This window comes from Portunus trituberculatus, chromosome 37 (genome assembly GCF_017591435.1).
Source record: "Portunus trituberculatus isolate SZX2019 chromosome 37, ASM1759143v1, whole genome shotgun sequence".
NCBI lineage: Eukaryota > Metazoa > Arthropoda > Malacostraca > Decapoda > Portunidae > Portunus > Portunus trituberculatus.
This window is the reverse complement of record NC_059291.1, coordinates 2276687-2291686: the sequence shown is the minus strand read 5'-3', so window position 1 is coordinate 2291686 and position 15000 is coordinate 2276687. Positions and strand designations below refer to the sequence as shown.

Genomic DNA, 15000 nt, shown 5'->3' with positions numbered 1-15000 from the left:
ATTGTTTGGTAAATAATTTGTCCTTGCGCTGCCATATCTGCTATTCAATAAAACGAAAGTACAGTCCGAGTATATATACTTGTTTTATAAAAAAAAAACTGTTGTTGAGATGTCTGTGTGCCGCGGCGTACAAGTTGTACGAGGAATTGATAAGTCCATTATTGGAACAATCATAGCCAGTTGATGACAATACCGCAATTACTTCTACTGCGTTTCGCCTTTCGCCTCAGTATCAAGTCCTCTGATCCATTGTCAATCTCCTTACAAATACTGAAAACTGCGAGAGTTTCACCAAAACAGAGAATCTGAGCTTGAGATAAAAACACTGAACACAAAAGTGAACATTTAAGGTTACTTGATTATTAACTGTGATTAAAAAACCACAAGCATATGAACAGCCAAGTACAATGTTAAGCACCACTGAGTGCAACATATGATATCAGAACAAGTTGCAGCAAGATTAGCTGCCATGGTGGCTTTAAAACTGTTAAGATTTAAGCAGCCAATGACCCTGAACAAAGACCCTGAACTCTCACTCGCGCGTGCGCACACAAACATACACACACACACACACACACACACACACACACACACACACACACACACACACACACACACACACACACACACACACACACACACACACACACACACACACACACACACACACTGTAAACACACTCTCCAGCCCCGAGTACAGTCCCTTAATAGCATCAGCAGCGGTTCTCCGTTCCCCGTCCCTGAGGCAGCCGGCCTACCCCCCAACCTCCACATGATAATCGACATACATATGCATAAGGCAGTTTACACCGAGGCTCATTGACAGTCTGCAGCCGCGCCTTGTAACCCGCGGCATCAAGCATCTCAAGACGAGCTTACGCTGTTTTGCAATGAACAGCTGCAGCACAACGACCCTCAACCAACAACAGGCTGCCAAGAAACATTCTGCTGCCTCAGGCCCCTCCACCCTCGCCTCAGGCCAAACACCCGACTTCAAGAACATCCTGCCTCCCGCTCCGTCCCGCCCCCGCACAGGGTCTTGCACGGCCCAGCGTCCTTCTGCCACACTGGTGAGCCGCGCCGGCGCAACGCTCCTAAAAAAATATATTCGAATTTATGTATTTTTTCCCATCCAATGGTAAATGAGACCGCTGAGGAAAAACTGCCATGATTAATCACCGACCGCGCAAGACGATGGAGGGAGTGAACACACCGCGAGCAGAGAGGAAACTGGTGCAGCTGAGGCAGAAACGTGCACCAAGAGTATTCCAACCTGCGCCTCACACACACACACACACACACACACACACACACACACACACACACACACACACACACACACACACACACACACACACACACAGTTTTTTTTTTTTTTCTTCATTCACTGCAAGACTAAGGGACGCCGCCACTCATCAGGGAAAGTGGTTAAGCTTACAAAATAAGACACGATGCCTTAGAGAGTCTTGGCAAGGCTGTCAGTGAGGCTACCAGGTCATAAGATCACTTCTCACTGTGTTGCGTGTGCAGTAATTACACCAAGAAAGGTTATAATCACATATAATCATTTATACCAGTCGAGGATTTGAGCTGATGACCTCTTGATAGTAGGAAGAGTGTACAAACCATTACACCATCGGCCTCATGCATACATACATATATACATACATACATAACGTATACATTCAAGATATGCATCCGTACATAAGCCTAGAAGTAAAGGAAGCACCACAATCGCATGAGCCTACACAAAGCGGGGCAGGCCTCACCACTGACGGCCCTCCCACCATTCCCCGGGGCAGGCAGAGCGCGGCCGCCGCAAGCACTGTACTTCACACTCACCCCAACTCACCAATTTACCTGTTTTTTACTCAGTCTTTTACTATATTCAAAAGGTATTTCTCTGTACGTCAGTTGCCAGACACACACACACACACACACACACACACACACACACACACACACACACACCACCAATTAGTGTCGGAGTAACAAAATCCCTCCATCCCTCACGAGCAGAGGAAGTGTTGGCCGAGGGTGAGGAGATACCACAACTTCAGTCCGTCCAACAACACTCACCTGGAAAGAAGATAAAAATATACGTTAGATTTTTGTGCGATTTACCTGTATGATGTAGGTCGGTCTCTCTCTCTCTCTCTCTCTCTCTCTCTCTCTCTCTCTCTCTCTCTCTCTCTCTCTCTCTCTCTCTCTCTCTCTCTCTCTCTCTCTCTCTTTCTCATTTGCAACTCAGGCAGTCAGTCAATACAACGTTCAGCAATCAATTCAAAGCCAGCAAATATTAGCATGACGTAAAGTGTAATATTTGCCCAAAACATCACACGAGGTTCTCGAGATTAGTGGCGATGTCGAGACAAGCATCATTACACCCACTCGGCTTCATAACATGGATGCAAAACTATTTATAGCCATACTGACGGAGGAACTGAATCTGGCTCTTATTGGCGTTATGAATAGACTGAAAGGAAGCAGAAAGTCTGGAAATATGAAAAAAAAATTGTATGTTATAATTCAGGAGGGTAAGAACGACGTTTGTGTATAAGTATACAGCCAAAACTATTTTCATATTTAAGGACATAAACGATTGAATATTTTTTTAATAGCCTTAAAGTTGAAAGCCGAGAAACAGGCTGGAAAGAAAACCACATTTCCGAAAAATATTTAAGAAATTATCCAAAAGCCAAAGCCATACTGAAAGGATAATTTCACCAAAATGATCAAACTACTGACTTTCCAATAACAAGAATAAAAATGAGAATATAAAAATCCAAATAAAACCAGAACAATACTGAATGACACACAACACTCAAGCTGGTAACTGCATTTCCGAAAATCCTGAACGTAGGAGGTATGGAAATCTAAAAGGAGCAGACAGCCCTCTGCGAAACTAAGATTATTACTGGTCTGTGAAAAAGAAGCGTGTATAGCATAACACCTAAGAAATACATAAAAAAAACAGCAGCAGAGGTATTAGCCCACATGAGGTTGTTGGCATGTGTCAGTAAGGATAATGCACCTCCAGCTTCATTTGTGCAGGAAAACAAAGCATGGGAACTAAAAACTAAAACTCTTCGCAAAAGTCATCCGATCCAGTAAAAGATGACAGAAAACTGCTTACTAATTAGGGGACGATTTGCTCAACTTTGGTCGTTAGTGACTTAGTAGAAAGAAAGGAAAAAAAAAAAAAGAAAGGTCAGTGATCTCTTACAAAAATACTGGGCTTCCTTTGAGGAGTGTGTTAAAAGTGTCAATTGTGTCTACTATCACTACTATTACTGGTACTGCAACAACAACAACAACAACAACAACAACAACAACAACATCAGCGACAACGACGACGACAATAACAACAACAAAAAAAGACAACAATAACAACAGCAACAACAACAGCAACAAAAACAACAATAACAAAGTAACAACAACAACAGCGGCGACAACAATAACAACAAAAACATCAACAACAACAACAACAACGACGATAACCACAATAACACCACCACCACCACCACCACCACCACCACCACCACCAACAACCACCAACAACAACAACAATACTTTCAACAAACCTGTATCCACAAAACATCACTATCATCACCACCATTAACCCCTTCAGTACCATGACGCGTTTCTATATTCATTTTGCCTACAATTTAGTGATTTTATACAGCTTCAGAAACTCATGTGGGGATTAAAATAGTGTAGACTGTAGCCACTAATCTTCTGACCTCCAAAGACCCTTCCTAATGTCAATAAAATGGTACAATCATACACAAATCTCAAGGTAGAAATGTGTCCCAGTATTGAAGGAGTTAAGTTTGTAGTTTGTTGTTTAGTGTACAGTGCAGGAGGCACCACTAAGCGCAATACTTCATCTAGAATTTGACGAAACTTTTTTTTTATTCATGTAGGAGACAAGGCCAGCCAATGGCAACACAATATTTAAAAAAAGAAAGAAAAAAAAAATCCCGCTTGAATGCTGGTTCTCCAAAAGATACGAAGGGTTAGCCAAATTAAAGAAGCCAACTACACAAAATCCATATGTAAATTACTGTAAAAATTAGTGCCTGCCTGCTTTGCTTTCTGGCACCAACATTAAATCAGCAAACGTGGAATACCTTGACGCATCTTTTTATACTGAAATGGCGCCATGATGCATTTGCCAGAACAGTAAAAGTCACTCGCCCAAGTCCTGCACACAAAATTAATGTTTAAAGTAAGTGGCTTCGATATCAGAGGCGCACCACCACCACCATTACTATCATCACCACAGCAACCACTACAACCGCCACTGCCGCAGCCGCCACCACTCGCATGAACGGCTATGCAGATTGGCCTCCCATTAAACGGTTTTGTGCACCAACCAACCCTCACGCAACTGCTCGTTTATCATCTACGTAAACGACATTCATTTGGGTCCGAATAGACCCGAATAAACCACCACAACCCTATGCAACCCGGCCTATACACATCAAAGGAAGTTCAGCGTTCACTCCACCACAGTTAATACTTAGCCCATGAAAAAAGTCACCTCTATCACCGACCAATCCAGACACAAGCTACTCCAAGTCTACATCCAGTCCAATTCTACCCTCTTGTCCAGACCTTTCCAGCCACTCCCCCTCCAATCAACCAAGACCATCCCAGCCCATGACCCCACAGTGAGCATCAGACCACTCACTCCCATCCATGTCCCGCAATGAGCACCAGGACACTCATATCCATGTCCCGCAGTGAGCACCAGGACACTCACTCCCATCCATGTCCCGCAGTGAGCACCAAGACACTCCCGCCCATGTCCCGCAGTGAGCACCATGTCATTCCCGCCCATGTCCCGCAGCACCAAGTCATTCCCGCCCATGTGCTCCGACAGATTAGGTAGTGAAAAGAAATGAGACAAAGCAGCTTCAGAGTGCCTGGGTGTCACTGGCGCCGCACTGCTTCTCTCTGACCAGTACTGGGATGCTCTTCTCTTTGAAACAATGAAAAATATATATTAATACATGAATATATAAAACTAAAACCCCGTATCTCGCGTTCTGCAGAATGCGCATTACGAATAATAATAATTTAATGCTGGTTTAAGCCTGTGTTGCGCAGGTTAGCACATAAACATTTGCATATTTGTGTTGTTCTCCACAGTATGCACCTGGTACACCTGGCTGCACTCACTCGCATATCTACATTAACTGAAGACAAAGAACGAGGGTAAAGGAAATTCAGTGTTGGAAAGATCGTCTCATTCTGGAACTAGTACAAATGTTCTTTCTTCCACAAATATTTATACATGTGCTATTCATTTATTTATTTATTTATACAGATGCTATCCACGCAGACAGTCACTGCACCAACACTGTATTACTTCTATTTTGGAATGTTCACTTGTTTAATATCCCTACTCGCTTTAGTCCATACTCATTTTCTGCCTCTTACTTCAGTGCGTCCTCAGTAAGCCGTCCCTGGGGCAACACTCTGGAGACTCCACACACACACACACACACACACACACACACACACACACACACACACACACACACACACACACACACACACACACACACACACACAGGGGGAAGGGGGGGCATTTGGCGACCCAGTGGAAATAAAGTAGTTTCTCCTTCACCTCTTTTTATTCCCTTAATGCCATTCCCTCCCTGAACGGCGTGACCCTCTCACTCCTCGTCCCTCCCTGCCACCCCAGCCATAACCATTCCTCTCCCTCCTTACTACCTATCCTCCGCTCTCCCCTTGCCCTTCTCCTTTACTCTCCTTTCGCTTTCCTTCTCTTACTCCTCATCATCCTCCTCCCCTTATCACATCCTCTCCTTTCACTCTCCTTTACTCTCATCATCTTATCTTATTTCCCTTCTCTCTTTTCTCCTTCATATCCTACGCTTTTTCTTAGTGTTTCTTCTTCCTTCTTTCTTCTCTGTCTACATCTTCTTATCGTTTTTTTTTTCCTCCTCCATCTTTATTCTTATTATACTCGGTTTTTTTCCATTCTCTCTTTTCTCTTTTCCAACTCCTTTTCTCTTTTAGTTTCATCTTTTTCCTTGCCCATGCGTTTATCCTTCTCCTTGTCACATTATCGCCTTTCAATTTCCTCCATTCACATTTTCTTCTCTTTTTCTTCCCTTCCTCCTCCGTTTCCTTTCCTCCACTCTACACTATCTTTTATCTTCTCTTAGTTTCCTTTCCTCACTCACTTAGTCCTTCTCATCCTTTTTCCCTTCTCCCTTTCTCCCCATTCCACCTCTTCTCCTTTCTGTCACCTCTCCTCCCTTCCTATTACCTCCTCTCTTCCTTCGTCCACACTCCTTCACCTTTCTTCCCTCCCCACGATCGACTTCTTTCTATCCTTTGCCTTTTCCTTCCTTCTTTCATCTCTAGTGATTTTATTTCATTTACTTTCCATCCTCTTTCAGTCCTTTCATTCTCCCTTCAATCTTATATTTACCTCTTTACCTTTATGGCTTTCTCCTCTTCGTCCTACTACTACTTCTTCTTCTTCTTCTTCTTCTCCTTCTCCTCCTCCTCCTCCTCCTCCTCCTCCTCCTCCTCCTCCTCCTCCTCCTCCTCCTCCTCCTCCTCCTCCTCCTCCTCCTCCTCCTCCTCCTCCTCCTCCTCCTCCCTTCTATCTTCCTAAGAAACAGACCTGTACTCATGATAATCTCCACCCTTCCTTTTAACTCCTTCAACCCCGCTATGATATTAAAGAGAGAGAGAGAGAGAGAGAGAGAGAGAGAGAGAGAGAGAGAGAGAGAGAGAGAGAGAGAGAGAGAGAGAGAGAGAGAGAGAGAGAGAGAGAGAGAGAGAGAGAGAGAGAGAGAGAGAGAGAGAGAGAGAGAGAGAGAGAGAGAGAGAGAGAGAGAGAGAGAGAGAGAGTCACACGAATTTATAACGTTCTTTTGCTTCAGTTCAAAGTACGTAATTAAATCCATGCCTTGCAATTATGAGGAGGAAGAGATGCAGAAAGGCAGCAAAATCAAGGACGAGAAAGTGGACGAAAATAACAACAACAACAACAGTAGATGATAATGATGATTTTTTTTATGAGGAAGAAAAGAAAAAAGAGAAACAAGCAGAAACGAAGAAAAAAAAAGGAAGAGGACGAATTTATTACGAAGAAAAAGAAAAAAAGAAAAAGAAGCAGAAACGAGAGAAAAAAGAGGAAGAGGAAGAGGAAGAGGAAGAGGAATAGGAGGGTGAGAAAGAGTAGGGGAGGAGGCGGCCACCCAATCCCCCGGCGCGGGCCTCAGCTTTGCGGGCAGCGGGTGGCTGGGTTATGGGCTCGTGCGTCTTGCAATTTTGGCAAGGGAAGCACTGACCTCCCTCAGCAGAAGAAATACTAGAGAGAGAGAGAGAGAGTGTGTGTGTGTGTGTGTGTGTGTGTGTGTGTGTGTGTGTGTGTGTGTGTGTGTGTGTGTGTGTGTGTGTGTGTGTGTGTGTGTGTGTGTGTGTGTGTGTGTGTGTGTGTGTGTGTACGGACGCGAGTGGAGGCGCAGGTGTAGCTCTCAGAGGCGTTTAATAAAGACAGTAAGGTGAGCAGGAGGAGGCCAGACTGTGCTTAACTCACGGGGAAAGTGCCTCAGGGAAGGAGCAAAATATTTACTTCCACCTCCACCTCTGCCAGCAACACAGTCTGGACTCCTGAGAAATATGAGGCGTTGGAGAGGCGGAAAAGTGGCCTTAGTAATGTAGAGAGTGGCGGTAAGTGCGGTAGTGGTTGTGGTGATGTGGGGAAAGCAGGCGATGAGGATGAAGGGCCACGCGTTCGAATAATCAGCTTTTGCTACTATATTTCAGTCACGTCAACAATTAATAATCAAAATGGCCATAGATAATTCCTTACACACATACATTTCCGCCTAAATCCACTTAGCATTTTAAGAGATAAAGTGCAGATTATATCAATGTCAAGCTTAGTAAACAAAACCAGGATTTCCACAAGTCCTTCCCCCTGCTGCTCTCACACTCTTCCAACACTCACGACTCTAGGAAATACATCCCTCACTTCATACACAACGTCTGGACTGGACACGTGGAGGCACAGATACCTGCACGCTGCACGGCAACACACCTCCCACCCTCTATTCTCCTGCCGCAGCAGCCACCTCCCCGCCCGCCACAACGTCCGGACCTAAGCGACTTCCCTTCCGACGCCACAGGAACGAGCCTTCTCAAAATATTCAGGCCGTCACTCTCGCGCATTTTAAATTCAGTGATTCAATTACATATTCTTGACTGGAACAAAATTTAATTCCACCATTTCAGCAGGCGAGTGTTTTACGTCAAAGTTAAATTGGTTGTAGAGGTGTCACCGACCTGCTGCTTCTGCACCACATTTCCGCTGTACCTGTGTCCGCGTGCAGCATCTCACCTTACACACTTACACACACACACACACACACACACACACACACACACACACACACACACACACACACACACACACACACACACACACACACACACACACACACACAGCAGAGAGAAAAAGGAAGTCGACACCATCTCGATATCATAAAACAAGCACACCACTTCAGCAGCAATTATTCAGATCGCCTGGGCTCTATACACTGCCGCGAGGAAAAATATGTGCACCACGCGCGTCAGCATTGCCTCGATACCAGGAGCCCAGCCTCATACATTCAGACACGCTTGATACCATCAGTGCCACTCCTCGCCACTAAGCACAAATATTCTCTTCATCTCGCTACTTAGACCACCTCGGTACCAAACATTCTGTCTACTAAGATATTCAGATCACCACGAGACCATATCGAGGGATAATTCCGCTAGGATATTGAGACATTCTATGACCAGCCCTCAGTGTGCCGTGACGTAACTGTCAGCCATCTTGGTCATGTTCCAAAAGCCTCACACTAAAGCACACGCTGACTCATAAAAACGCGGCAACATACTTGTCACTGTCAGCAGGGGCGAGAAAACCCACAAAGACACATCTCGGCTACTACTCCCTTCACGTCCACAGCCAAAGTACCCACAGTGCAGCCGGGGACGCGCATATTCAGCATAATCTGGATGCCAAGAGGCGTTCCCGATCACTATCCACAGCTGCCAGTCTGTCACAAACGCCACTATTTATTGAAAACACAAGCTGACAGGATAAAACTTGGACCACGTCTCCCGAGCGAACCACCAGCCTGTAATCTTGCGTATCCGTTATCCTCACCCCTTATTACGTCACCAAGGACTAAAATCTAAGCTGTTGCCATCTGTTACACTCATAATAACACTTTTTACACCGACACTTCCTTCGCTCCTGCATCCCGAGCCAAGCCAAGACGTTATAAGTTAATGGAACAACTCACACGCAGGTTACTTTACACCACTTGGCAATAAGTGAAGAGTGGCATGCAGTTGTGTGTGTCCCCTTCCATCGCCCCCTCTGTTTTCCGTCCCATCGTCCTCCTATCTTCCCATCGTCCCTCTCTCCTGTGTGCCCCTCGCCGCCCCGCACTCTGCACCCTACAACTGGCCTATGGGGATCCCTGCACGTAATCTGGTAAAACGAACGTGCTGATGAAGACTACGATTCACCAGAAGGGATGGATGGATCGACGATGGAGAGAGAGAGAGAGAGAGAGAGAGAGAGAGAGAGAGAGAGAGAGAGAGAGAGAGAGAGAGAGAGAGAGAGAGAGAGTGTGTGTGTGTGTGTGTTAAGAGAAAGAAACTGGAGGAAAAAATAGAGTTTGTGCTGGATGGAAAATAGGGAAACAAGACAGAAAATCGAAGAGGCATATCTGGAAGGAAAAAAAAAAAGAAAAAATATATATATAAATAGAAAAAAATATATATAAAAAACGAAAGAAAGTGAATAGCAAAGATGGACAAAGAGAGACAAGATACAAGGAAAAAAAACTCAAAAGATATAATCAGAATGTAGAGAAAAATAAAAAAAAAATGAAAAGATGAAAAATGGTGATGAACGAACAAGACAACTAGAACCACGAGTAAAAAAAAAAAAAAAAAAAAGGCATATGCAAATATTAATGGAAAAATAAGAACGAAGAAAAAGAAAGGAAGAGAGAGAGAGAGAGAGAGAGAGAGAGAGAGAGAGAGAGAGAGAGAGAGAGAGAGAGAGAGAGAGAGAGAGAGAGAGAGAGAGAGAGAGAGAGAGAGAGAGAGAGAGAGAGAGAGAGAGAGAGAAGAGAGAGAAGAAGAAGAAGAAGAAGAAGAAGAAGAAGAAGAAGAAGAAGAAGAAGAAGAAGAAGAAGAAGAAGAAGAAGACGCAAAGTGATGGAAAGAAGAAGCTAAGAAAAATAAAATGAAGATGATGATGGAAAGGTTGAAAAGAAAGATAGAAGAGAGAGAGAGAGAGAGAGAGAGAGAGAGAGAGAGAGAGAGAGAGAGAGAGAGAGAGAGAGAGAGAGAGAGAGAGAGAGAGAGAGAGAGAGAGAGAGAGAGAGAGAGAGAGAGAGAGAGAGAGAGAGAGAGAGAGAGAGAGAGAGAGAGAGAGAGAGAGAGAGAGAGAGAGAGAGAGAGAGAGAGAGAGAGAGAGAGAGAGAGAGAGAGAGAGAGAGAGAGAGAGAGAGAGAGAGAGAGAGAGAGAGAGAGAGAGAGAGAGAGAGAGAGAGAGAGAGAGAGAGAGAGAGAACCGTGCAATCTGGAGAGAAGCACTACTGAAGGAGAAAAGAAGACAGGCCAGGAGGGAGAGAGCGGGAGAGGAAGGGAGGGAGGGAGGGAGGGAAGAATTGGAGGGAGGGTGGAAGGGAAGGGAAGGACGAAGGCAGGTTCAGTTAAGTTTCTGGAGCGAAGTCTGGAACAGGCCGCTCCGATTTTTTTCCCTTACCTGACAACAATAATAACGAGAGAGAGAGAGAGAGAGAGAGAGAGAGAGAGAGAGAGAGAGAGAGAGAGAGAGAGAGAGAGAGAGAGTACAGATGTTTACGCTAAGCTCCAAGAAATGTGACTGATTCTTTAATTTAATGAGGAAATAGAACAAAAATAACATCATCATCATCATCAACAACAACAACAACAACAACAACAACAACAACAACAACAACAACAACAACAACAACAAAGAAAAAGAAAGGAAAATGAGAAACAGAAGAATCACAAAACAAAACTAAAAAAATAAAAAGGAGGAGGAGGGAGGAAAAGAAAACAAGAATAAGAGGAGAAGAAGAAGAAGAAGAAGAAGAAGAAGAAGAAGAAGAAGAAGAAGAAGAAGAAGAAGAAGAAGAAGAAGAAGAAGAAGAAGAAGAAGAAGAAGAAGAAGAAGAAGAAGAAGAAGAAGAAGAGAGAGAGAGAGAGAGAGAGAGAGAGAGAGAGAGAGAGAGAGAGAGAGAGAGAGAGAGAGAGAGAGAGAGAGAGAGAGAGAGAGAGAGAGAGAGAGAGAGAGAGAGAGAGAGAGAGAGAGAGAGAGAGAGAGAAGGTAAAAGGAGAAGGAATAAGAGCGAGTAAAGAAGGAATTAAAGAGGAGGAGATGAAGGAGGTAAGTGAGTGGAGGCAAGTGTGAGAGTTAGTCAAAACGAGTGAGGGCGGCGGAGTGAGAGGTCCATGAAATACAAATGATGAGATGAGCAGCAGGGGGCAAGGAAGGCAAGGGAGAGGCAAGGGAGAGGCAAGGGAGAGGTAAGGGAGAGGCACGAGAGTCAGGGGAGAGGCGGGGAAGAGACAAGGGAGAAGCAGAGAGGCAAGGCAGAGGCAGAGGAGGCAAGGAAGAGGCAGAGGAGAGGCAGGGAGGCAAGGAGGGCAAGGAGTTAAGCAGGGCTGATGGAGGAGCGTGTAAAGTGGTAAGAAGAAGGGAAGGAATACGATAACTAGATGATTTTCGTATAGGGGGAAATGGAAACAGAAATAACAAGGAACTGAAGAGCGGAAGAGGGAAAGCGGGAGAGGAATAAGGAGAACTCGATGAAAATATTGATATAAGAAAATGGGTAAAGAAAAAAAAAACAACGGAAAGTAGAAGAAAAAGGAATAAGAAATGACAAAATACAGATTGATTCAAAAAAGACAAGAACAGAAAATAAAATAACAGCATAAACAAAACACTATGAAAAATATAAAACCACTCGAAACAAGGCCATTATAACAAGACATGGCAGGTGAGAACACGAAACAGACAAGGATGAGGAAATAAGCCTTGCGTAGGAAACAGTACAAATGAAAGAGCGCGAAGGGAAGAAGTGAGAAGTGAGGGGAGTAAAGAGTAGGAAAGGATGGTATAGGAAGGATGAGAGTAAGCTACGGAAGGATAGGTAAGACTTGGCGGTGCTAGGAATGCGAGGAAGGAGTGATAAGATGTAGGATACGAGCAGGGATGTAAAGGAAGGATGGGTAAGGCGTGGCGGTGCTGGGAATGCTGGAATGATAAGGCGTAGGATGGGAGGAGGAATGTAAGGGCAGGATGGGTAAGGCGTGGCGGTGCTAGGGATGTGAGGAAGGAGTGGTAATAAGGTAATAGGAGAGTGCAGGGTGTGGCATGTAAGGTGTGGGGGAAGGAGTAAAGAGGCGAGGCAAGGTACTCGTTTGAGAGATGGGGCCACTCGCATCTCATTACGTTGCCCTTGGTGATCAGAAAAATAAGTGCTGCGTCGTGTCACCGCTGAGAAAGGCGTTCCCTGCACATCGTCTTCCTCAGCAGCACAGGCACAGCACGAGGTCAGCCACCCCAATTATTTTCAACACGAGCTTCAGGAGGCACGGCAGACTAGCTTATGTTACCTATCCTAGTCTAACCTAACACTCTCATATCGTCTCCTATCCGCTCTTAACCTCTTCAGTTCCATGACGCGTTTCCATATTCATTCTGGTTACTATTTGGTGATTCTATACAGATTCAGAAATTTATGTGGGGGATTAATTTAGTGAAGACTGTGGCCATTAATCTTCTGACCTTCATAGATCCTTCCTAACGTCAATAAAATGGTCTGATCATACTTAAATCTCAAGGTAAAAATGTGTCCCAGTATTGAAGGTGTTAAGCAAGCCACTTAACCTAACCTGACCTAACTTCATGAAATAGAATACAAAATAACGTAGAATATCATAATACAACATAAATACCTACCCTAAGGTACCCCATTTCCTCCCATCCTATTCTAAACTAGCCTGGATAAGCCCATTCTACCTTAACCCCTTCAGTGCCATGACGTGTTTTCATATCCATTCTGCTTACTATTTGATGATTTTATACAGCTTCAAAAAACGTATGTGAGGATTACAATAGTAAAGACTGTGGCCATTAATCTTCTGACCTCCATAGACCTTTCCTAATATAAATAAAAACAGTCTAATCACACGCAAAACTCAAGGTAGAAATGCGTCCCAGTAACCTAGCATAGTCTAACCTACTATAACTCTGCCTAAGCAAACTTAACCAACCCTGAGCTAAACTGAAGGGTAACTGCGGTGCCTCATCTGCGGGTGATGGAGCTTAAGTACATGCACATCGGCCTTGCCAATAGCCATCCCATCACCATCAGTAGCGGGTTGTCACGGGCAGAGGGCCGCGGCTGAGGAGCAGAGGAAGCGCACGCCTGGTGAAGAACGAGCTAAACTTTTATGATTCAGCCCGTAAAAGCGGCGGCCTGATGACGAGGAGGCTCACGCTGCATTCCCGGAAGAAGGCTGAGCGTACGCCGCTTCCCCAACACACCACGCAGCCCCAGTGAAGGAAGGTGCAGCGGAGAAAGAAAAGGAAGGATAAAGGGAAAGTTAGATAAAGAGAGTAAAAAGAAGAAGGGAAAGGAAGGACAGCCCTGAGCAAAATAAAGGGAAGAATGAAAATCGTCCAAAGGGAAAGTTTGGGAAGGAGGAAAGAAGAAATGGAAGAGAAGGAAATCAAAGGGAAGAAAATGAGAAAGGAAAGAAAGAGATGAGAAGAAAAGTCAAATTAAAGAAAGATGTTCAAAAGGAAAAATCAGATTAGATGAGAAGGGAGAACAAGGAATGAAGGGGAAAAAGATGAAATTAATGGGATGAAACAGAAGGGGAAAGGGACGTTAAAATTTGGAGACATTAAAAATTGGAGAAGGGAAGGGAAAGGAAGGAAAGGGGAAGGGGAAATAAAAGAAGGGATGGGAAAGAGGAAGAGGAGGAAGGGGATGGGGAAAGGGAAGGAAAAGAGGAAGGGATGGGAAGAGGGGAGAAGAGGAAGGGATGGGGAAGGGAAGGAAGGAAGGGAAGGGGAAGAGGAAGAGGAAAGAGAAGGGGAAAGGGAAGGAAGAGAAAGATAGGAAGAGGAAGAGGAAAGAGGAGGGGAAGAGGAAGAGGAAGAGGAAGAAAGGAGAAAGGAGAAAGGAAAGAAAGAAAAAAAGAAGGGAAAAAAAGGAAAAAGAAGGAAAAGGAAGAAGGAAGAAGAGGAAAGACTGAGGATGAACAAGGATGGGGTGGCGGAAGATGGGGAGGAGTGTTATCGTTCCCTTCAAGTCACTCGCGGGCCCTGAGCTGGACGAGGATTCAGGCCAAAATATTACTTCAGTTTGCGTCCCTCCAAAAATATATGCAACCTTCATTAGTCGCTTCCTCTTTTCGTCCTGAACATATTTCATGACTATTACGTATTTCAGGGGCACATAATAACCAAGCTACAAAATTCGACCGAAAAATATTCACGGAAATATTTCACCCCTGGACGGAGGACTGCGAGGATGCTGTCACACCCTAGGCTGGCAATTCAAGCGCGAGGGACATGTCACGGTTAAGAGTTGATGCCATTTCACTTTAAGTTTCTCAATGAACACTCCACCCTTGAGATTTCCTATAAAACTAACTCCTCTAGTGATATTCTAAGTCAGCCACGTTAGGTTCCAGGAATTTATAATGATGGAGTATAGACTGCACGTGAAATTTCCATAGCGATCATCATGGGTTGGGTTTACTTAGCTGAAATTTATGCAGACGTGTTGTTAGAAGCTCCTGCCAACCTGTCACCCAGCAAAGCCAAAGTGACCAATGACCGACGCTTTGTTTAGGCTATAGCTAATCACAGACAGCCGCCTCTCACTT

The 15000-nt window shown here is 44.6% G+C and overlaps 2 protein-coding genes across 20 annotated transcripts in view; one reads left to right on the top strand and one right to left on the bottom strand.

Moving 5' to 3' along the window:
• The window catches only part of LOC123514343, a 567471-nt gene that overhangs the window by 487286 nt on the left and 65185 nt on the right, over nucleotides 1-15000 (bottom strand). The gene's annotated exons all lie outside the window — the stretch shown is intronic.
• On the top strand, nucleotides 891-4718 carry LOC123513904 (salivary glue protein Sgs-3-like). The gene is made up of 3 exons (XM_045271381.1): nucleotides 891-1070; nucleotides 4252-4412; nucleotides 4619-4718. The coding sequence occupies exons 1-3, from the start codon at nucleotides 891-893 to the stop codon at nucleotides 4716-4718; spliced, it is 441 nt and encodes a 146-aa protein (XP_045127316.1).

Bases quoted from the DNA above. Each gene is read 5' to 3' on its own strand.
- LOC123513904 (XM_045271381.1), top strand. From the start codon at position 891: ATGAACAGCTGCAGCACAACGACCCTCAACCAACAACAGGCTGCCAAG. The intron at 1,071-4,251 runs GTGAGCCGCGCC...CTTCGATATCAG, and splicing joins AGCGTCCTTCTGCCACACTG to AGGCGCACCACCACCACCAT. The intron at 4,413-4,618 runs GTAAACGACATT...CCTCTTGTCCAG, and splicing joins ACTGCTCGTTTATCATCTAC to ACCTTTCCAGCCACTCCCCC.